General features: G+C 38.0%; 1 protein-coding gene across 1 annotated transcript in view; it reads right to left on the reverse strand.

Annotated features, from left to right (window-relative positions):
• Positions 1-22,965, reverse strand: part of C10H12orf42 (chromosome 10 C12orf42 homolog) — a 185,942-nt gene that overhangs the window by 162,436 nt on the left and 541 nt on the right. The window contains exon 2 of the mRNA XM_026454604.2: positions 5,252-5,350. Within this exon, the coding sequence (XP_026310389.1) occupies positions 5,252-5,311 (60 nt within the window). The 5' untranslated portion in view covers positions 5,312-5,350. The remainder of the gene's footprint in view (positions 1-5,251; positions 5,351-22,965) is intronic.

A 22,965-nucleotide genomic window follows, 5' to 3' on the forward strand; every position in this document is an offset into this window, starting at 1 on the left:
GGTAACACAGACAGAGTCAGACAAGAGACAGAACTTCATAGAGGGTTTCTGCATGCTTTTGCCTTTTGGAATATTAGAAATAATAATTACAATGCCATTTCTTTGATTAATACAGTACTTTATAGTTGACAAAGAACCAATGACACATAATCATCTGTAAAATGGGAATGATAATTATAATAGTACCTGCCTCATATTTCTATTATGAAGGTGAAATGAGTCAACACATGTAATCCTTAAGATTATGCCTCCCATATAGTGGATGCTAAAGAAATAGGCTTCAATCCTATAATAATACTGTGATGTGGGGAGGTATTGCAGAACCATTTGATAGGTGAAGAAACAGATAGTCAGAGAGACCCCAGGCCATGCTAAAAGTTACACAGCCAATAAGTGGCAACTACGGTCTTAAGGCTTCTCATCTATCCATTAACCCACAGATATTCATGGAGTGCCAGTCTCACTCTATACAGTGAATGTGACAGGTGCAATTTCTGCCCTACAAAACTTACAGTTCAAGGCTCTTTCCCAAGTTTTACCATGTTTCTATTATACAGGCATCAGTTAGACAATTGTTATTTGTTTTATGCCTTGCAAATGAGATTAAATTAGTCTAATAAAGAGCCACGAAACCACATGCATCTTCCAGTGTCTTGAAAATATAGAGTCGGTACCAGTCTCCTGGGCTCACTCCCCATCCCTGTATTATAATTAATTCAATGGGGAATTGAGAATGCCATATTATAATTCTTTGGATAATTATCTTTCCCCATGCCTCAACCCAAGACTCTCAACTCCCTGAGGGCAGAAACTACCCTCTGAGCAGCACAGAGGATGTGCATAATAAATACTGGTGGCTGGGCGTGGTGGCTCAAGCCTGTAATCCCAGCACTTTGGGAGGCCGAGACGGACAGATCACGAGGTCAGGAGATTGAGACCATTCTGGCTAACACGGTGAAACCCCGTCTCTACTAAAAAAATACAAGAAAACTAGCCGGGCGTGGTGGCGGGCGCCTGTAGTCCCAGCTACTCAGGAGGCTGAGGCAAGAGAATGGCATAAACCCGGGAGGCGGGGCTTGCAGTGAGCTGAGGTCCAGCCACTGCACTCCAGCCTGGGTGACAGAGTGAGACTCCATCTCAAAAAAATAAATAAATAAAAATAAATAAATACTGGTTAATTTTAAATGAATAAAAAGGATATCATATCTGTGCAGATGTCTTGACTTTTCTTAATACTCAGATTAGTCTTAGCTTTTAATGTCACTGAGAGGTTTTTATTCCTTGAGTTTTGAGGGGGTTTTAGTTCATTGTTTAGAGTACACCACCATCCACCACCCCATCCTGAAAAAAACCTGAAAAGGTGGTTTTTCAGCTTTAGAAGTGGAAACAGCTCAATGGGACCTGAAGTGGGCAGTTAGAAACTAAAATGGTTTCCACAACCACCACCAATAACACTTTCATGACTTTCCTAAGCCCTAAGCTCTAGGAAAGCAGGGACAAAAAAGCAAAGGAGTAAAGAGAAGAGAAAGTGAAGGGGAAGAAAAGGTTGGAAAACAGCACCAGTCAGACAGGACAAAGCAGAATTAAAATTACCGAAAAGGAAAATTGTAGAGTGCCATTTGACCCCCTCTTCATTCCTACCAGATCAAGAAGAGAGTCTGGCTGACTGAACATATATATTCTTGATCCCTCTCTGTCTCTAATCTCTGTCTCTATCTCTATGTATGTCTGTATGTATGTATACGTGTGTGTGTGCGTGCGCGTGTGGGTGTGTGTATAAAATACATCAAGATTGATCAAGAATAATTCATCAAAAATCCATGTGGAATCCTTTGGAGTCTTTTATTAAAAGTAAATCTTTTTCTAAAGAACTGTGATAAATTTGTAAATGTAAAATTAGTCATGCTCAAATAAATCTATCAATCAGAAACATAGTTCTAGCTTTTAAATCAAGTCACCACTTTTGATTAATTAAATCTTATCCAAAGTAGATTTTCCTTTATTATTAACGTATTTCATTCATATCAATTCAGAGTAGAGCAATTTTGAAATCAAAATAAATTTTTACCAAAGCCAGGGTTTACAAAATCAACAGTGCTACATGTGAATGGATTCTGCCTTCATGAACTATGGGGGAAGGAAAGGTAGCTGGATTTTGAAACTTCATAAAATTGTAAACATCAAATATTGGGAATTAGGAGTAAATAGACGAAGGTTTAGAGACCCTCAAGATAAATTTTCCAAAGTTAGGCTTCTCTCCTGGTTAAGATAAGTCAAAGGATTCTCTGAAAAATACAGTAAATTTGAACTTTTGTGTGGCCTTTTTATTTGTATGACTGTGTTTTAGCAAGTACGCTGGAATGGCAAATGCTTCCTCATTGGTGAAACCATGTAGACTTAGAAAAAAGCCATCTTCCATTGAGAAGACAATTGTTTTCTATAGAGACAAAAAACAAATGCCCATGACCCAGGTCACCTCATCCCAGCAGGCTTTTGCTGCGGCTTCCTCTGAGCAAACACAACAAAGTCCGGAGCAGTCAATCCTGCTGCCCCACACTGGGCCGCCGCAGTTGTGCTCTGCTATTTACCCTTCCTATTAATCTGTCAATGTTCTAGTCAAACATGCAAAACAATATGGTGGGCACATAGTTTGATTCGTCATTGCTAAGTAACTTGGACCAAAGATGAAGAAATGGAACTTCCAACCAACAAAATGTGAGGCCCAATTTGATTGTTAGAAAATGTTCAACAATACCAGTGCATGACAATTTTCTCAGGGTGGCTGTGATTTAGCATCTCTCCCACCGAAAAAGAGTGGTCCCAATAAATGACATTCAGTTCCAGAATCTAAATTCAGGTCATGTTGCTGTTCCTATCGTTGTGGCATAGAACTGTCTGGGCATTTTGCAAAGGAAGATGTTCATTAGAAGATGTCATCAGTCCATAGTGGAGAGACCGTTGAGGAATTTGGTTTGGTACACAGGTTGAGTCCCTGGCTAACAAAATATTTTTTGAGCTTAAAAACAAGAGTCCTTGATTCAACACTTCCTGGATGCTGAAAAGTGCAACTCCATATTTCCAAAAGAGAATCTGAATTATCAAACATTTTGAGCAAATTTAATAGCTCATATTCTTATTTCACTTTCCTCCTTTTCTGCTAGGCCAGATGAAGCCTCAGAATCCTTCTCAACACAAAGCTGTAGATAGCCACTTTTATTCTCCTGGAATTAACATGAAAGATGGGGCCTGCTTGTCATTCTAGCCCTAGACCCTCAAGTGAACATATTCAAGTACAAGATGTACAGATGAGCAACAACTGTCCAAGAAACACCTTTTTAGAAATACAGAGTGTGCATTTCCTTGCTGTGTGCTTTCAGAAAGCAGGAAGAATGGAAAGAGTAAGTGGCTAGGGTGTCAGAGCATACAGCAAAGTTAAAGAAAATATAGACAATGAAAGTAGGCTGATGTGGGATAAAATCCCCCCCATTCACTAGCTATTTACAAGGTATTTGTCCTGTGGAAAATAACAGCTCTGAGACATGTTTGTTCATATATAAAATGGAGAAAATGAGACCACGTACTACATAAGTCAGGACATCTGACTCCTATCCCTGATCCATTTCCTCTAATTCGCCACAAACCACAAGCAGTTTCAGGCTATATCCTTGCCATTTTTGGACCCGAGAGGAAAGGAAACTCTCTCTTCCCATAATGAGTCCAAAAACTGAGAGGAAGAACTCTGGCTTGATATGGATTACACGTTAACTATTGGATTCCCACTAAAGGATTCTGACTGGTCCAGACTGGTTCCTATATCCATCTTGATAGCCAAGAGGCCAAAGGATTGTGCTTGGGCTGTTCCCAAAACCACTTGCGGGGAATGGAGAGAAGCAGTGTCCTAAAAGAAGTGTTGGGTAAGGGGGATAGTTTTCTTGGGCGGACAAAAGAGTAAATGTGTACTTTATGACCTCATGGAGTGAGAAGATTAAATAATGAAAAGAACCTAGTAATGGCACATAGCAAGTAGTCCATAAATGCTAGCAAAGATGATGCTAATTGTCTTCATCACTATTATTATCAATCCCTACTGCAAAAGAATAAAATCAATAGTAGGGTATTTATAGAAAGATACTTAATATATCACATTGAGTATTACTTACTGATGTCAGTTGTAAATCTGGCTACTCAAATAGCACTCTCAGTGAAATAACAAAGTACAATGGTCATAGATTTCATACTTCAATTTGAATTCAACTCATAATTCAAATTATAGAAATTTCACTGTGATCCAGCTTACTGAAAAAAATGTGATGTTAAGGGATGAAATTTAAAAATTGATTCATTCATGCATCATAGCTCCTATGTACCAGACAGAGCTAGACCCTGAGTAACACAGGGGAACAAAGTTGACCAAGTTTCTACCCTAAGGGAGCTTATTTTTCAGAAGGGGAGCCACAGAAGAGTGAATAATATAATCCAATATAATGGTTGAAGAGGGAGGCAGAAGAGGAGGTTGGAATGATGTAATGTGAGGAAGACTAAACCTTCTGTTACTTGTTTTGAAGATGGAGTAAAAGCAACAGGAGTCAAGGAATTCAGACAGCCTTCAGAAGCTGGAAAGGGAAGGAAACAATCTCCTCTAAAGTCTGTAGAAAAGAATGAAGCCTTGCCAACACCTAGATTTCAACCCAGTGAGACCTGTATCATACTTCTGAACCTACAGAACTAAGTGGAAGATAATAACTTTGTACTGTTTTAAGCCACTAAGTTTGTGGTAATTTGTTATAGCAGCAACAGAGAACTAATACAGAATCATTCTTACCATTACGAGAGCATTTGTAGTTTTTTATATGTCAGTAAAAAGTTTGTCTTCAGTTAAAAGCCCAGGCTTGTGCAACTTCTTAGGAACAATACCAGTACCTTTAAAGTGAGCATATGTGCCTCAATCCTAATGGTGTGGGGTTACCTTAGTAAGATAAGAAATAAATAATAGCAAAGACAACACATTTCTAAGTTTTCCTAGCATAAATGTAATGTGTCCCTAATACAGGGAAAAAAATAATTTATGAAGGTATTTAAAATTATACTGTAATTTACAATGATGTGAGTATGGATAAATATGGAAACTAAGAGGATTATCTAAAATACAATATCAATGACACTGAATCAAGAATCAAAATTAGTGGCTGAAATGGAGCAAACCTATTAACCTAAAAAAAAACAAGAAAATGTAGTATCTCTTATTCATTACCTGCATCCTGTTTGCAAAAGGTCTGATAGTTAGCAAGAATTCTTCTTCCCTTTGCTTCATACATATCACTGTAGACACTAATTTGACAAATTCAACTCCCTATAAACAAAGAATGGAGAAAGAAGAGCAGGTTTACAATGATGCAATGATAATAATAGAGAAAAAAAAATGGCATCTTTAAGAGACAGAATCATCCTATCCATGAACATAGTATTTCTTGCCAATGACTTTCAATAATTTTTTATTTTATTTTATTTTATTTTTTGGTGGAGACAGGGTCTCAGTATGTTGCCCAGGCTGGTCTGGAACTCCTGGACTCAAGCAACACTCTCACCTTGGCCTCAATAAAATTCTATACTTTTCTATATAAAGTTCTTGATCATCTATTGCAAGATATAATCCTAGGTGGTCCTTGCTTTGGTTGGTTGGTTGGTTGGTTGGCTGGGGGAAGTGGGGGTTGCACTGTAATGATATCTTTTAAATTATCTTTCTAATCATTTCCAAAGTATAGACATGCAATTTAATTTTATACATTGTTTTAAAACAGCAAGCTAGCTAAGCTTGCTGTTAATTAATTAAGCTTTCCTATTAATTCCAAAAAATATGTCTGTTGATTATTTGGGGATTTTGATGTGAACAATTGTAAAACCTAGTAATAGTAATGGCTTTGTTCCTTTTTATTCAAATTTTTGAACTTTAAGTTTTTGTCTTATTGCATTAGTTTACATCTCTAAAACATATAGCTTGGGTCCTCAGGAAGCAAATAAAACTTAGGCCCTCATTTGCACAGACCTCTGTGAGTTCCAAGAGTTATTAGGATTTGCAGGGTATTCTAGGTATAGAAAGGGAAGCCTAGTGAAATTGGGAAGCATTTCCAATAAATTGTTCTAAAACATCTCAGAATAGAAAGACCAAAATCTCTAAGTCTCCAATATTTTTTGTGCATTTTTCCTCATATTCATTTTAATACATAATTTCTTATTTGTAGTTCTGAAGCTTGAGTTTTGAGATAGTTCAACCAACGAGAAGTTAAGGCAAGGAATATTGGTTACAGAGGTGTTTAAAGGGTTGAAAAAGAAAAGAAAAGATTAGGTGTGGAGTTGCAAAAAATAAGAGGAGGTGATATCAACAGGTCAATAAATCCTAACACTCAGGAATCAGAGCCCCAAAATAGTATAAGTTTCAGTCTTCACAGAAGTTGGATATGCTTGGTTGTTCCTGATGTTAATAGAAATTAATACATTTCCTCATCCAGTATGATATTTGTCATATTTTAATATTTTTGCAGATGCCTTTATCAAGTCAAACAATTTTTCTTCTATTCCTAGTTTGTAAAAGTTTTTGGTTTTAAATTAGAGACAGAGAGCAAATTCTATTAACTATCTCCCCTGCGGTTGTTAAGAAGATTGTATATTTCCTTTCAATGATGCTGAAGTGATGCTACATTAATAAAATTTCCAATATTAAATGAACCAGGCATTCATGAGATAAAAAACAAGGTGATCATAATGTATTTTCTTTTTAGCATAGTGCTGGATAGTGCTAAATTTTGTTTGTTAATATTTTATTTTGTTTTTCTTCTTCGTCTTCTTTAATGATCACAAGTGAAATTGCCTTTTTCCACTTTATAATGTCCTTACCTTATTTTAGTGTCAAAGTTATGCTAGCTGCAAAATACTTGGAGAATATTCTCTTTTCATAATCACTGATAGAGTTTGTATAGGATTTAAATTACTTGCTCCTTAAATATCTGAATAACTGTATTGGTAAAAGTCACCTATTCTGATGCTATCTTTGTGAGAAAAATTTAAACTATTAAATCAATTTATTTAACGATTATAGGGTTATTTATATTTTCTATTTCTTTTTGAGCCAGTTTTAGCAAACTGCATTTTTCAAATAAATTATTTTATTTTCCAGATTTCCAGATTCATTGACTTTAAAATGTATATAATACACACATATTTTAATCTATTCAGCATAAACAATTCTATTCCATTATGTTCCTGTTTTAATTCTCAACATTATTTATAATGCATTTCTCATTTTTCTCTTGACATATATTGCCACAGGCTTGTCAATTTTATTAATTTTTTCAAAGCACAAACTTTTACCTTTGTGGATTCTTTTTATATGTTCATTTTCTTTTTTTTTTTTTTTTTTTTTTTTTTGAGACGGAGTCTCGCTCTGTCGCCGGGGCTGGAGTGCAGTGGCCGGGCCTCAGCTCACTGCAAGCTCCGCCTCCCAGGTTCACGCCATTCTCCTGCCTCAGCCTCCCGAGTAGCTGGGACTACAGGCGCCCGCCACCTCGCCCGGCTAGTTTTTTGTATTTTTTAGTAGAGACGGGGTTTCACCGTGTTAGCCAGGATGGTCTCGATCTCCTGACCTCGTGATCCGTCCGTCTCGGCCTCCCAAAGTGCTGGGATTACAGGCTTGAGCCACCGCGCCCGGCCTATATGTTCATTTTCTAATTCATTAGTTTTTCTTTGTGGGGGGTGTTTGTTTTAAATTATTCATTCTCTTTCCTATACGTTTTGGGGGCTTATTCTGCTATTCTTGTGTTTTTAATTCACTATTTAGTCTTCTTTACTAATGTATTTAAATAATCGTATTTTTTTCTAAGACTACTTTGCCTGCCTCCAATGTTTTGAAATATAATGCTTTTATTATCTCTCATTTCTAATGCTTTTGAATTTGCATTTTGATTTCTTAACCCATATGTTGTTTAAATGTACGGTATTTCCCAATTATCTTTTTGCTATTAATTTTTAAATTGGTTACATTTTGATCCAAAAATAAGATTTGTTGATATCAATTCTCTGAAATTTATTGAGGACAATTTTATAGTCTCCATGTAGCCAATTTTAATAAATATTTCATATGTGCTTAGATTCAATATTTTCAAATTATTGGATGTAATCTATAACTGTTCATTAGATCAAGTCTATTAATTATGTTCATATCATCTATATCCTTGATTTTTTATCTGCTTCATCTGTTAATTACTGACGATATATTAAAATCTCCCACTAATGTATTGGGTCTTTCTAGTCTTTCTATTTTTTTCTGTAGTTCAGTCAATTTTTGTAATTTTGAGAGTTTATGATTAGCTGCATAAAGGTTTAGAGTTACATCTTCTTAATAAATCATTTTATTATATAGCTCTCTTCTTTATCTCTACCAATTTTTTTCCTTAGAAAGTGTTTAGTTTGATGTTAATATAGCTATAGCAGTTTTCTTGTTAGTTTTGCTAATACAATAAAACCTATGCCATAGTGTGATAAGTAATAACCAAAAATAAAACATGGGTTTATGTATGTGGCTAAAGGAATATTTTCAGTTACTCTGTTCTGTCATTAAAAAATCCCAAAAGTAAGGAAAAACTTGTCCTCTATGAAACTGAAGAAATGTATATCATACTGTAAAAGTCTTAAGTGATCAAGAGTCTGTCATATCCTAATCCTACTCATATCTCAACAGAAGAAAATAAATCGAGCCTGTCCCTTTTTAAAAATAAAGGGAAGGACAGAAGTCAAATGCTGAAGACATTCTTTCTAAATTTTTTTTTATTGGTATTTTTGTGGGCTACATTTCCCTGGGGGTTTCCTACATTATTTTTTTTCCATGCTTGAACTTTTAACATTTGTGTTCCTTATGGTTTGGGGTGGGTTTTTTTGTTTTTGTTTTTGTTTTCTTGAGAAGGAGTCTCTCTCTGTCGCCCAGGATGGTGTGCAGTGGCACGATCTCAGCTCACTGCAAGCTCCAGTTCCCGGGTTCACGCTATTCTCCTGCCTCAGCCTCCTGAGTAGCTGGGACTATAGGCGCCCGCCATCACGCCCGGCTAATTTGGGGTGTGTTTTTTAAAATCAACATAAAGCGAGTCACTTTAAAAAAAAAAAAAAAAAAAACACCGTCTGACACTCTTAACTAAGTTGTTTAGCCCTTTTCTACTTACTGTGATAATGAATATATTTGAACTTAATTTCTACCATCTTATTTGTGCTTTCTACTTATCTACTTGTCCTGGTTCTTCTGTTTTTTGTTTGGGTTTTTTTCTCCCCCTACACTTTTAGAATTGACTAAATTATTTTTTCTTTTTCTTTTTCTACTTTCTCCCCCTCTATGTCTTGGAAGGTATTCGTACAATTTTACCTTTATAATAAAACATATATACTAACTTACAATCTAAATATTTAATAAATTTAACACTCTTGTAAATAAAACAAGGTTCTTTAACACTGACCACCCACTGCCAAATTCAAAGCCATTGTTGTCAAATATGTTAGCTCTCTAAATTGCTGTTCTTTTCCCCCACAAGTTAGACATTGTCACTATTATTGTTCTAATTTTTTGCAGTCAACTGTTATTTTGATTTACGCACACACTTATCAATATATTTTATAATCAGTCTTTTTTGCATCTCAGATCTATCTGGGATTATATTTTTCCTTCATAGAGAAAATCCTTTAGAATCACCTTTAGTGAGGGTCTACTAGTAGTAAACTCTCAGGTCTGTTTGGAAATGTTTTTATTTTATCCTTGCACTTGAATACAGTTTTGCTGGGTGTGCAGTTCTAGTTTGACAATTATTTTCTCTCAGTCCACTTAAGGTATTATGCCACCATCTTATAGTTTTCATTATTTCTGTTGTAAAGATAGTGGTCAGTCTGTTGCCAATGTCTATTCTCTACAGTGTTTTGGGTTTTGTTTTACATTTTGCTTTATTTTGTTTTGTTTCTAGTCTTCTTGCTTGTCCCTTCTGTGGCTTAAGATCTTTTGTGTGTATATGAATTTCCACCATCTTATAGTTTTTATTATTTCTGTTGTAAAGATGGTGGTAAGACTGTTGCCAGTGTCTGTCTATTCTCCACAGTGTTTTGGGTTTTGTTTTGTATTTGCTTTATTTAGTTTTGTTTCTAGTCTTCTTGCTTGTCCCTTCTGTGGCTTAAGATCTTTTGTGCGTATATGAATGTGGATTTTTAGTTTCATTTTGGTGAATCTAGATGTGAATTGTTTTTTATGTATCCTGTCTGTGATTTGCTGGACTTCCTGTATGTTAGCATATATATCTTTGAATAATTCTGAGATGGGTTTCAGTAATTATCACCTTAAATATTATCTCTTATGTTTCTATTATCTTTATGGAATTCTGATTAAATTTGCTAGACCTTTTTCTCTATTTTCCATGTCTTTTAACTTATTCTTTTTATTTTTTTTCTCCCATCTTTCTAGCCACTGGATAATCTCTTTAGATTTACATTCCAGTTCATTAAACTCTTCTTCAGGTTTTTCTTATCTACTATTTAACTTGCCTATTGAATTTTTAATTTAAAGTACATTTCTATAAGCTTATTTTTACAGTCTGACTGATTTTACTTTATTGCATCTGTTTCTTGCTCATATTTTTGAACTTATTTTTCCTCTCAATACAGTAAATATACTTAATTTCTGATGATATCAAAAATCTATGCAGGTCTAAAATTGGTGTCTGTTATTTCTGTTGTCTCTCAATTAGACTACCTCTTTGCTTGTGGGTATTGTGATTTTGGACAGTGAGTTTCTCGTTTTAGTTTGAACCTTATATGTAAAATTCCAAACACCAAGAGTGAACTCTAATGTGAACTACGGATTTTGGGTGATGATGTGTGTAGGTTAATCAATTGTAGCAAACGTACCACTCTGACTGGGTTGTTGATAATGGGGAATGCTGTGCATGTGTGGGGGCATGGAGTGTAAAGGGTATCTGTCTACTCTACTCTCAATTTTGCTCTGAACCTAAAACAGCCCTAATAAGAAATTTAAGAAAATTCTTTAAGGCATATGTTTAACTCACAGTTTCCCAGAAATGATCCAGCCTCAGGCCATTTTAAATTAAATTCTCCAGTTAAAAATTTTTTTCGGACCCTCAAATACATGGCATGAATAAGGACTCAACCATTTATGAGACCTGGCTTGTAGTTATGAAAATTATGGTTACAATTTTTCTTCATTCTACCCACAGTGAAAGTTGAATCAAGCAGCTTTTTTTTTTTTTTTGCTGAATTCTTTATGTCAGGTTTATATTTTTTCACTTTTCTTTTTTTATGTTTCTTTTTTATTGTACTTTAAGTTCCAGGTACATGTGCACAACATGCAGGTTTGTTAGATAGTATACATGTGCCATGTTGGTTTGCTGCACCCATCAACTTGTCATTTACATTAGGTATTTCACCTAATGCTATCCCTCCCCCAGCCCTCACCATGCAACAGGCCCTGGTGTGTGATATGCCCCATCCTGTGTCCAAGTGTTCTCATTGTTCAATTCCCACCTATGAGTGAAAACATGCGGTGCTTGGTGTTTTGTCCTTGTGACAGTTTGCTGAGAATGATGGTTTCCAGCTTCATCCACGTCCCAGCAAAGGACATAAACTCATCCTTTTTTATGGCTGCATAGTATTCTATGGTGTATATGTGCCACATTTTCTTAATCCAGTCTATCATGGATGGACATTTGTGCTGGTTCCAAGTCTTTGCTATTGTGAATAGTGCCGCAATAATCATGTGCATATGTCTTTATAGTATTATGATTTATAATCCTTTGGGTATATAGCCAGTAATGGGATCACAGGGTCAAATGGTATTTCTAGTTTTAGATCCTTGAAGAATCACCATACTATCTTCCACAATGGTTGAACTAATTTACACTCCCATGAACAGCTTAAAAGCTTTCCTATTTCTCCACATACACTCCAGCATCTATTGTTTCCTGACTTTTTAATGATCACCATTCTAACTGGTGTGAGATGGTATCTCATTGTGGTTTTGATTTGCATTTCTCTGATGACCAGTGATGATGAGCATTTTTTCATGTGTCTGTTGGCTGCATAAATGTCTTCTTTGGAGAAGTATCTGTTCATATCCTTTGCCCACTTTTCAATGGGGTTGTTTTTTTCTTGTAAATTTGTTTAAGTTCTTTGCAGATTCTGGATATTAGCCCTTTGTCAGATGGATAGATTGCAAAAATTTTCTCCCATTCTGTAGGTTGCCTGTTCACTCTGATGGTAGTTTCTTTTGCTGTGCAGAAGTTCTTCAGTTTAATTAGATCCAACTTGTTAATTTTGGCTTTTGTTGCTATTGTTTTTGGTGTTTTAGTCATGAAGTCCTTCCCCATGCCTATGTCCCAAATGGTACTGCCTAGGTTTTCTTCTAGGGTTTTTATGGTTTCAGGTCTAACATTTAAGTCTTTAATCCATCTTGAATTAATTTTTGTATAGGGTGTAAGGAAGGAATCCAGTTTCAGTTTTCTATATATGGCTAACCAGTTTTCCCAGCACCAATTATTAAATAGGGAATCCTTTCCCCACTTCTTGTTTTTGTCAGGTTTGTCAAAGATCAGATGGTTGTAGAAGTGTGGTGTTATTTCTGAGGCCTCTGTTCTGTTCCATTGGTCTATGTACCTGTTTTTGTACTAGTACCATGCTGTTTTGGTTACTGTAGCCTTGTAGTATAGTTTGAAGTCAAGTAACGTGATGCCTCCAGCTTTGTTCTTTTTGCTTAGGATTGTCTTGGCAATGCAGGCTCTTTTTTAGTTTCATATGAACTTTAAAGTAGTTTTTTCCAATTCTGTGAAGAAAGTCGTTGGTAGCTTGACGGGGATGGTATTGAGTCTATAAATTACCTTGGGCACTATGGCCATTTTCATGATATTGATTCTTCCTATTCAGGAGCATGAAATGTTCTTCCATTTGTTTGTATCCTCTTTTATTTTGTTGAGCAGCGGTTTGTAGTTCTCCTTCAAGAGGTCCTTCACATCCCTTGTAAGTTGTATTCCTAGGTATTTTATTCTCTATGTAGCAATTGTGAATGGGAGTTCACTCATGATTTGGCTCTCTGTTTCTCTGTTATTGCTGTATAGGAATGCTTGTGATTTTTGCACATCAATGTTGTATTCTGAGACTTTGCTGAAGTTGCTTATCAGCTTAAGGAGATTTGGGGCTGAGATGAGGGGGTTTTCTAAATATACAATCATGTCATCTGCAAACAGGGACAATTTGACTTCCTCTTTTCCTAATTGAATACCCTTTATTTCTTTCTCTTGCCTGATTGCCCTGGCCAGAACTTCCAACACTATGTTGAATAGGAGTGATGACAGAGAACATCCTTGTCTCATGCCAGTTTTCAAAGAGAATGCTTCCAGTTTTTGCCCAATCAGTATGATATTGATTGTGGGTTTGTCATAAATAGCTCTTATTATGTTGAGGTATGTTCCATTAATACCTAGTTTATTGAGAGATTTTAGCATGAAGGGCTGTTGAATTTTGTCAAAGGCCTTTTCTACATCTATCGAGATAATCATGTGGGCTTTGTCATTGGTTCTGTTTATGTGACAGATTATGTTTATTGATCTACGTATGTTGAACCAGCCTTGCATCCCAGGGATGAAGCTGACTTCATCATGGTGGATAAGCTTTTAGCTGTGTGACTGGATTCAGTTTGCCAGTATTTTATTGAGGATTTTTGCCTTGATGTTCATCAGGGATATTGGTCTAAAATTCTCTTTTTTTGTTGTATCTCTGCCAGGTTTTGGTATCAGGATGATGCTGGCCTCATAAAATGAGTGATGGAGGAATCCCTCTTTTTCTATTGATTGGAATAGTTTCAGAAGGTATGGTACCAGCTCTTCTTCGTACCTCTGGTAAAATTCGGCTGTGAATCCATCTGGTCCTGGACTTTTTTGGTTGGTAGGCTATTAATTATTGCCTCAGTTTCAGAGCCTGTTATTCAGGCTATTCAGAGATTCAACTTCTTCCTCTTTAGTCTTGGGAGGGTGTGTGTGTCCAGGAATTTATCCATTTCTCCTAGATTTTCTAGTTTACTTGTGTAGAGGTGTTTATAGTATTCTCTGATGGTAGTTTGTATTTCTGTGGGATGGGTGGTGATAGCCCCTATATCATTTTTTATTGCATCTATTTGATTCTTCTCTCTTTTCTTATTAGTCTTGCTAGCAGTCTATCAATTTTGTTGATCTTTTCAAAAAACCAGCTCCTGAATTCATTGATTTTTTTGAAGGGATTTTTGTGTCTCTATCTCCTCCAGTTCTGCTCTGATCTTAATTCTATTTCCTGCCTTCTGCTAGATTTTAAATTTATTTGCTCTTGCTTCTCTAGTTCTTTTAATTGTGATGTTAGAGTGTTGATTTTAGATCTTTCCTCTTTCTCTTGTGGGCATTTAGTGCTATAAATTTCCCTCTACACACTGCTTTAAATGTGTCCCAGAGATTCTAGTACATTGTGTCTTTGTTCTCATTGGTTTCCAAGAATATCTTTATTTCTGCCTTCATTTTGTTATTTACCCAGTAGTCATTCAGGAGCAGGTTGCACAGTTTCCATGCAGTTGTGCAGTTTTGAGTGAGTTTCTTAATCCTGAGTTCTAATTTGATTGCACTGTGGTCTCAGAGACAATTTCTTATAATTTCTGCTTTTTTACATTTGCTGAGGAGTGCTTTACTTCCAATTATGTGGTCAATTTTAGAATAAGTGTGATGTGGTGCTGAGAAAAATGCATATTCTGTTGATTTATGGTGGAGAGTTCTGTATATGTCTATTATGTCCATTTGGTGCAGAACTGAATTTAAGTCCTGGATAGCTTTGTTAAACTTCTGTCTCATTGATCTGTCCAATATTGACAGTGGGGTGTTAAAGTCTCCCATTATTATTGGGTGGGAGTCTACGTCATTTGTAGGTCTCTAAGGACTTGCTTTATGAATCTGGGTGCTCCTGTATTGGGTGCATATATATTTAGGATAGTTAGCTCTTCTTGTTAAATTGATCCCTTTACCATTATGTAATAGCCTTCTTTGTCTCTTTTGATCTTTGCTGGTTTAAAGTCTGTTTTATCCAAGACTAGGATTGCAACCCTTGCTTTTTTTTGCTTTCCATTTGCTTGGTAGATCTTCCTCCATCCCTTTATTTTGAGCCTATGTGTGTCTCTGCACATGAGATGTGTCTCCTGAATACAGCACACTGATGGGTCTTGACTCTTTATCCAATTTGCCAGTCTGTATCTTTTAATTAGGGCATTTAGCCCATTTACATTTAAGGTTAATATTGTTATGTGTGAATTTGATCCTGTCATTATGATGTTAGCTGGTTATTTTGCCCATTAATTGACACAGTTTCTTCATATCATCGATGGTCTTTACAATTTGGCATCCTTTTGCAGTGGCTGGTACTGGCTGTTTCTTTCCATGTTTAGTGCTTCCTTCAGGAGCTCTTCTAAAGCAGGCCTGGTGGTGACAAAACCTCTCAGCATTTGCTTGTCTGTAAAGGATTTTATTTCTCCTTCACTTATGAAGCTTAGTTTGGCTGGATATGAAACTCTGGGTTGAAAATTCTTTAAGAACATTGAATATTGGCCCCTACTCCTCTCTTCTGGCTTGTAGGGTTTCTGCTGAGATATCTGCTGTTAGTCTGATGGGCTTCCCACTGTGGGTAACCCACCTTTCTCTCTGACTGCCCTTAACATTTTTTCCTGCATTTTAACCTTGGTGAATCTGACAATTACGTGTCTTCTCAAGGAGTATCTTTGAGATGTTCTCTGTATTTCCTGAATTTGAATGTTGGCCTGCCTTGCTAGGTTGGGGGAAGTTCTTCTGCATAATATCCTGAAGAATGTTTTCCAACTTGGTTCCATTACCCCCATCAGTTTCAGGTACACCAATCAAATGTAGACTTGGTCTTTTCACATAGTCCCATATTTCTTGGAGGCTTTGTTTGTTTCTTTTTACTCTAAACTTGTCTTCTCACCTTATTTCATTAAGTTGATCTTCAATCTCTGATACCCTTTCTTCTATGTGATCAAATCAGCTATTGAAGCTTGTGCATGTGTCATGAAGTTCTAGTGCCATGGTGTTCAGCTCCATCAGTTCATTTAAGGTCTTCTCTACACTGTTTCTTCTAGTTAGCCATTCATCTAACCTTTTTTCAAGGTTTTTAGCTTCCTCACAATGGGTTTGAACATACTCCTTTAGCTCAGAGAAGTTTGTTATTAAAGACCTTCTGAAGCCTACTTCTGTCAGCTCATCAAAGTCATTCTCCGTCCAGCTTTGTTCCGTTGCTGGCAAGGAGCTGCGATGCTTTTGAAGAGAAGAGGTGCTCTGATTTTTAGAATTCTCAGCTTTTCTGCTCTGGTTTCTCCCCATCTTTGTGGTTTTTATCTACCTTTGGTCTTTGATGTTGGTGACCTACAGATGGGCTTTTGGTGTAGATATCCTTTTTGTTGATATCGATGCTATTCCTTTCTGTTTGTTAGTTTTCCTTCTAACAGTCAGGTCCCTTAGGTGGAGGTCTGTTGGAGTTTACTGGAGGTCTGCTCCAGACACTGTTTGCCTGGGTATCACCAGCAGAGAATGCAGAACAGCAAATATTGCTGCCTGATCCTTTCTCTGGAAGTTTTGTCCCAGAGGGGCACCCACCTGTATGAGGTGACTGTCAGCCCCTACTGGGAGCTGTCTCCCAGTTAGGCTATATGGGGGTCACGGACCCATTTGAAGAGGCAGTCTGTCCATTCTCAGAGCTCAAACACCATGCTGGGAGAACCACTGCTCTCCTCGGAGCTGCCAGACAGGGATGTTTAAGTCTGCAGAAGTTTCTGCTGCCTTTTATTTAGCTACGCCCTGCCCACAGAAGTGGGGTCTGTAGAAGCAGTAGGCCTTGCTGAGATATGGTGGACTCCACCCAGTTTGAGCTTCGCGGCTGCTTTGTTACCTACTCAAGCCTCAGCAATGGCAGATGCCCCTCCCCCAACCACACTGCAGCCTCACAGGTCGACTTCAGACTGCTGCGCTAGCAGTGAGCAGGGCTCCATGGGCGTGGGACCCACCAAGCTAGGCACAGGAGAAAATCTCCTGGTCTGCCAGTTGCTAAGACTGTGAGAAAAGCGCAGTATTTGGGCAGCCGTGTCCCGTTTTTCCAGGTATAGTTTGTCACGGTTTCCCTTGGCTAGGAAAGGGAAATCCCCCGACCCCTTGCACTTCCCAGGTGAGGCGATGCCCCACCCTGCTTCAGCTTGCCCTCCATGGGCTGTACCCACTGTCCAATCAGTCCTAATGAGATAAACCAGGTACCTCAGTTGGAAATGCAGAAATCACCTGTCTTCTTTGTCAATCACACTGGGAGCTGCAGGCTTGAGTAGTTCCTATTCAGCCATCTTGGAACGGGAACCCGAACTATGTCAGGTTTATGTATTGTTCATTCTTACACTAGGATCCCAGCTTTACGTTTCAATTAAGCTCCCCATTTTATTTCTAACAGCCTATCTTCTGTATTGCCATTAAAATTTAAATCTTAGTCTCTGACATTTAGAAGAAATCCTTTAAGTTCTGGCATTCTGTTATTTCTCAGGATTTCTACCTTTATGCCAGCTCATAAATGCACCTTACAATGTTTTAAAAATATTTTATCCAGTTTTTAGTCAATTCAGAGAGCCATATAGGATAACTTATATGAAATTCTCTTAAAAATACAAAATCCCCCATTTTATTGCTATCTTTATTAATTTTTTAAAATTATTGAATTTTGTATTTCTTTGGTATTGAATCAGTTTATTCAATATGATTATTTATCCATTGATTTTATTTTCACATATCAGTGAGCAATGTTATTTGCAATTAGTGATCTTTTTCTTCTTTTCAACGACTATACCACTCATTTCTGTTTTACATCTTATTTAATTTTCTAAAATTTTTAGAACAATCAAAAATAATAATGGCATGATAGGTCTCCTTGTCTTATTTGTAACTTTAATTTTAAAGTCTTCTAGTGTTTTTCATTAAGTATGATAATAGCTTTTATATTAAAATAGTTTATTATGTTAAATAAGTATCTGTTTCTAATTTACAAAATATTATAAGGAGCAGTTTCATCATATATTTGGTATTTAATAGGATTCCCATATGATTTTTATTGTTTACCATATTATTGTTATATATTCCTAGAATTCCTAAAATTAAACCATTCTGAAATAATACCTACTGGGTAGCAGTATATCTTACACTGATGAATTAAATGTGTGCATGGGCATCTATATGCATGCATAAAATTGTTGATTTTGTTTTATTGTACTCTTAGTCCAGTTTGGCAATCACATAAATTAGAAAATTTCACCAGTGTTTATGTATTAAATGTCTACAATGTGGAACTTCTTTTTCCTTAAAACATTGAAAGAACTGACTCGTAAAACTATCTGGGCTTAGAACTTTTTTGGGAGGTAACTATTTGAAAGCATTTTTCATCTTTGTCATTACTATTGTTCCAGTCAGGTCATCCACCTCTCCTTGAGTTAATTTTAATTATTTTTTCCCATCAATATAATAATATTTGTTGAGCTATTTTATAGTTTACCACTGAATTCTACATAGTAGTTTTTATATTTGAATCTCTATATGTACTATAACAAGAGGAAACTCTGGTGCATCCATCCCATTTTCTTGGAATTGTAGGTATAATCACTTCTGTTGTACTCTCCAGAAAAAATATGGAAACACACACTCATTCCCTCAAGAGACAATTGGCGAGATTAAAGAAAGCCTTATATCTAATGGCCCAAATTTAGCAGGAGTTAAGTAATAAGGTGCCACCTCTATACTGTATTGTTATCTGGCTTCCTCTTTTGCTTCCCTGTGCTCAGACATGGCAGGCCTTGAGCTCCTGGTTTCTACATGGCAATCAGACTTTGTAAACCTTGGCAAATGTCAGTCACTGTTATTTCTACCCCCAGATCCTCCAATGTAATTTATGAGTTATCTTCAGTCAATTTGACCGGAGAGAATGGAAAAACTCACCCTGGCTTAAAACTCAAGCCTTATTTCTCACTTTAATCTTTATCATGGAGCCCTTTACTCAGAGAGTCATTTTAGTGGACCTCACTAAATCTGATAAGCTGATTCAAAATAGGCCTTATTCTATGAGGCAGGACTCTGAAGGGAAAAAGGAATTCCTGACTTCCCAAACATAACCCTCAACTTGTTAGAAACTCCTTGTTTTCATTTTTTTGTTTTGTTTTGTTTTTTAAAGACAGAGTCTCACTCTGTCGCCCAGGCTGGAGGACAGTGGCACAATCTCAGCTCACTGCAACCTCCGCCTCCCAGGTTCACATGATTCTCACGCTTTAGCCTCCTGAGTAGCTGGGATTATAGGCATGCGCAACTACACCCGGGTAATTTTTGTATTTTTCAGTGGAGACGGGGTTTTACCCTGTTAGCCAGGCTGGTCTTGAACTCCTGAGCTCAAGTGATCCACCTGCCTGAGCCTCCCAAAGTGCTGGGATTACAGGGGTGAGCTACCACACCCGGCCACCATTCTTAATTTTATGTGTTTGTGGTTCATCTTTTCCTTAAATACATTATCCAGCAATTTGCATGTTGTTGTTTCACAGTCCAAAATAGGAGATTCAGTCTGGGTCAAAAGCAACTGTAAAGACCTCAACTGCCTGACTTCACAGATCTTCGTCCTAATGTTCCTCTAGTCACATGGCATATCTTCTTTCCATAAACTTGCTCCTTTCTGCTAGCTTCTTTAACCTTTAACAAAAATTTCCTCTCCCTCAACTGTGTTTCATAGACTTCTACTTATTCATGGCATCCAATTGATCATAATCTTTAATGGTTCTTTCTCCAGTTCATGACTTTTCAATTCCTTCCCTGACGCAAACTGCCAGATTATCTCAGTATTTCCAGTTCAGACTCAGGAAGTGGAAAATCTTACAAGCCCAGCTCATCCCTTCATCCCATGCCACATCATAGATGCCAAGAAGCTTAGGAAAGGAAGAAAGTATGGGGCAAGTCAAGTGTCTGTCTCCAGGCCCACCATCTCCTTTTGGCCACCTCAACAATAGCTCAAAATTAACACATCGAATTATTGATCCACACCCCCATCTTTATTCTCTTCCCCATCTCTGCAATGTGCACCACGATCTGCCAAGCGTGCTACCGTCAGTTCTTCCCTTTCCCTCATCACCCCATGCAAGCAATCTCATCCATCAACTCTCACCAGTTCTTTCTCTAAAGTAGATACTAAATCCATCTTCATTTTCATTAACACCACCTTGATCCAGGATACTGCTGTTTCTTGTCTGAATTACTACAACAGCCTTCTAACAGCTTCTTAACCACTTGTACTTTCTATTCTTTCCATCATTCAATCCATATTCTACACAGCAGAGGTAATGATCATAAAATATAAATTCAGTCACATAGATCCCTCAAAATCCTTCAGTAGTCTCCTATTTCTCTTAGAATAAAATCCAGTCTTTTCCCACATCTGATACAGCTTTCAGCGATCTGATTCTGGCTAATCTCTCAAACCTCATCTTGCAGTATTCTCCCCACACTGACAATGTTCCAGTCACACCAGCCTTGCTTCAGTGACTCAGGATCCCTGAAGCTCTTTTCTGCCTCAGGGTCTTTGCACATGCCTCTGCTTGCTTGGTGTTCCTGTGCTTTCTCACTTGTTTTAGGTCCCAGCTGAAATGTGATTTCCTCAGAGAGGATTTGGCCACCCTAAACGAAAGGGAATCTCCCCCAACTTGTAGCTCTTTATTTTACCCCCTTATGTCTTCATATTTTTGCCCTCCTCCTCTCTAAATTATTGGAGGGGAAAACTTCAAAGAACACAAAAAAAGCAAAAGCCAAAAGGGGAGGAAAAAAAAAAAACCCTTAAAGATAAGAAAAACGAAAAAAAGACAAGAAATTAAGAGGAAATAGGCATGAAAGTATTAGCATTTATGAAAAATAAGTTCATAAAATTTTTAAATACATGTAAATGTTATACAACCCTAAAGCAAACATTCTTACTACTTATTTCTAACTCTTAGATAATGATTTCTAACTTCACCTTCAAGATAAGTCATCTTTCTTTGAATTCCAGTAAGTACAATATTCACTAGTGTAAGAATTTACCAAAATAAAGGCTCGAAATGAGTTAGAAGCATTTGAAAAAGTCATTATGAGCTCCTAGAAGAGTCTAATGCTTCTTTTCTCATTGTAAGTTTGCATAGCAAGGATCTAAGACAAGTTTTAAAATAAAACAACCCTCTCTTAGGGCCATGGGTACATGAGGCATCATTTATCCACAATAGCCTGGCCCTCTCGCCTCCCTTTGTCCTCTGCAATGCCTCTTTGTAAATCACAGGTGTTTGTGGGCATAAAGCCCATCAGAAGGGAGTTTATTGTGAAGAGTTCTTTCTTTGCCACTTGTTCTAAACCTGTTCAGAGAGTGCTCCATGCCTTAGACGAAATCTCCATAAAAATCAAGAAACAAGAAGTTTTCTGTACGCCTGTACAACAGCCACACTATGACATTAGTTTCGACAGCTCTGTGACCCTGTATTGTCCCAACTTTATTCACCAGTCTCTTTTTCTCTTTCTCTCTCCATTCCTTTTTTTAAGCCTTTATTGGCATTTTTTTATCTACTGTAAAATAAAAAGGAGGAGGATGGGTGGGGCTTTTTTTAAGCACACTATGTGGCAGATAAAAAAAAAATAAAAAACACTATCTGCAGTTACTGTAGTAATGGTTTCAAAAACACCTGCAAATCAAAGAAAGACACCACGGCAGTGTCTTCAGATTTTTTTTTTCCTCTTCTTCTCTTAAAGTTCCTTCTTGGCCATTATAGAGTAGGCCTGGCAATGAATTTATGTGACAGCTATGAAGTTACTATTAAAATTGTGAATAGTGCCTAGCAGTTTTCATGCCCTTAGTATAAGATCGCCTCAATTTGCCACACAGCGGTGAATAGGGTAAAGAAGGGAGGGGGTGTCGAATGAATGGGAGGAGGAGGTTATGTGAATGGGAGGGTTTCCCGGGAGGGGGCAGCACAGTTGTCATAGGGAGAAGAGTGATTTATTTTTGAAATTCCAGAAAGGAAGACCAAAAGAAGCTGCCTAAAAGATCCTGAAGTGCTGGGTGGGGGGGGATGTGAGATAAATAATATGTCTACACACATTTAGCAAGTGTCAAGGCCAGCTCTAGAAGTAGGGACAGGGTGGGGGCGGCGGTGGTAAATCCATTCCTCTGGTCTTCCAAGATTCAATATTAAATGCCAGCAGGGAGCAGATGTGGGCAGGAACTGCAGAATAGGGGTAAGGAGCGCGGAAGGAGGGGTTAAGCGTTTATCTCAATGGAAATTAACCACTTGGGGGGAATTAGAAGAGAGCTGGAGCGGGCGGGGAAGGTGGGGGGAGAAGCAGAACAGGGAGAGTTTCTCTCCGTGTAGAGAGGAACTTTCCTGGTGCGGAGATCTGGGTAGGGCATTCAGTAAAATGAGGTGAGTAGGGCTGCAAAGAGCAAATCGGGGCGTGCCCTCCACCGCCCCACACCACTCTGCCCGGCCCCTCCCCTTGCCCAGCCCCTCCCCCACCCCACCCCCTTCCCGTATTAGCATGCGGGCAGCGGCTAGGCGGCCGGGCGGGGAGGGCGGCGGTGGCATCGCAGCGCGGGGCGCATTGTGGGCCGCGCTCGCCTCCGCGGGGGACCATCTGCTCGCTGTCAATGCATCACCTGCTCGTCTGGGCCGTCGCCGGGGCAACGGGGGGCGGGGGATTAAGGAGCGTGTGCGTCTGGGTCCGGGCCGAGGCGGCAGGGTGGGGGTGGGGTTTGGGGTGGGGGTTGGGGCGGGGGCGGAGCGCTCCTCGGCCCCCCCCCCCCCCCCCCCCCCCCCCCCCCCCCCCCCCCCCCCCC

The sequence above is a fragment of the Piliocolobus tephrosceles genome, chromosome 10 (genome assembly GCF_002776525.5).
Source record: "Piliocolobus tephrosceles isolate RC106 chromosome 10, ASM277652v3, whole genome shotgun sequence".
In the NCBI taxonomy this organism is placed as follows: Eukaryota; Metazoa; Chordata; class Mammalia; order Primates; family Cercopithecidae; genus Piliocolobus; species Piliocolobus tephrosceles.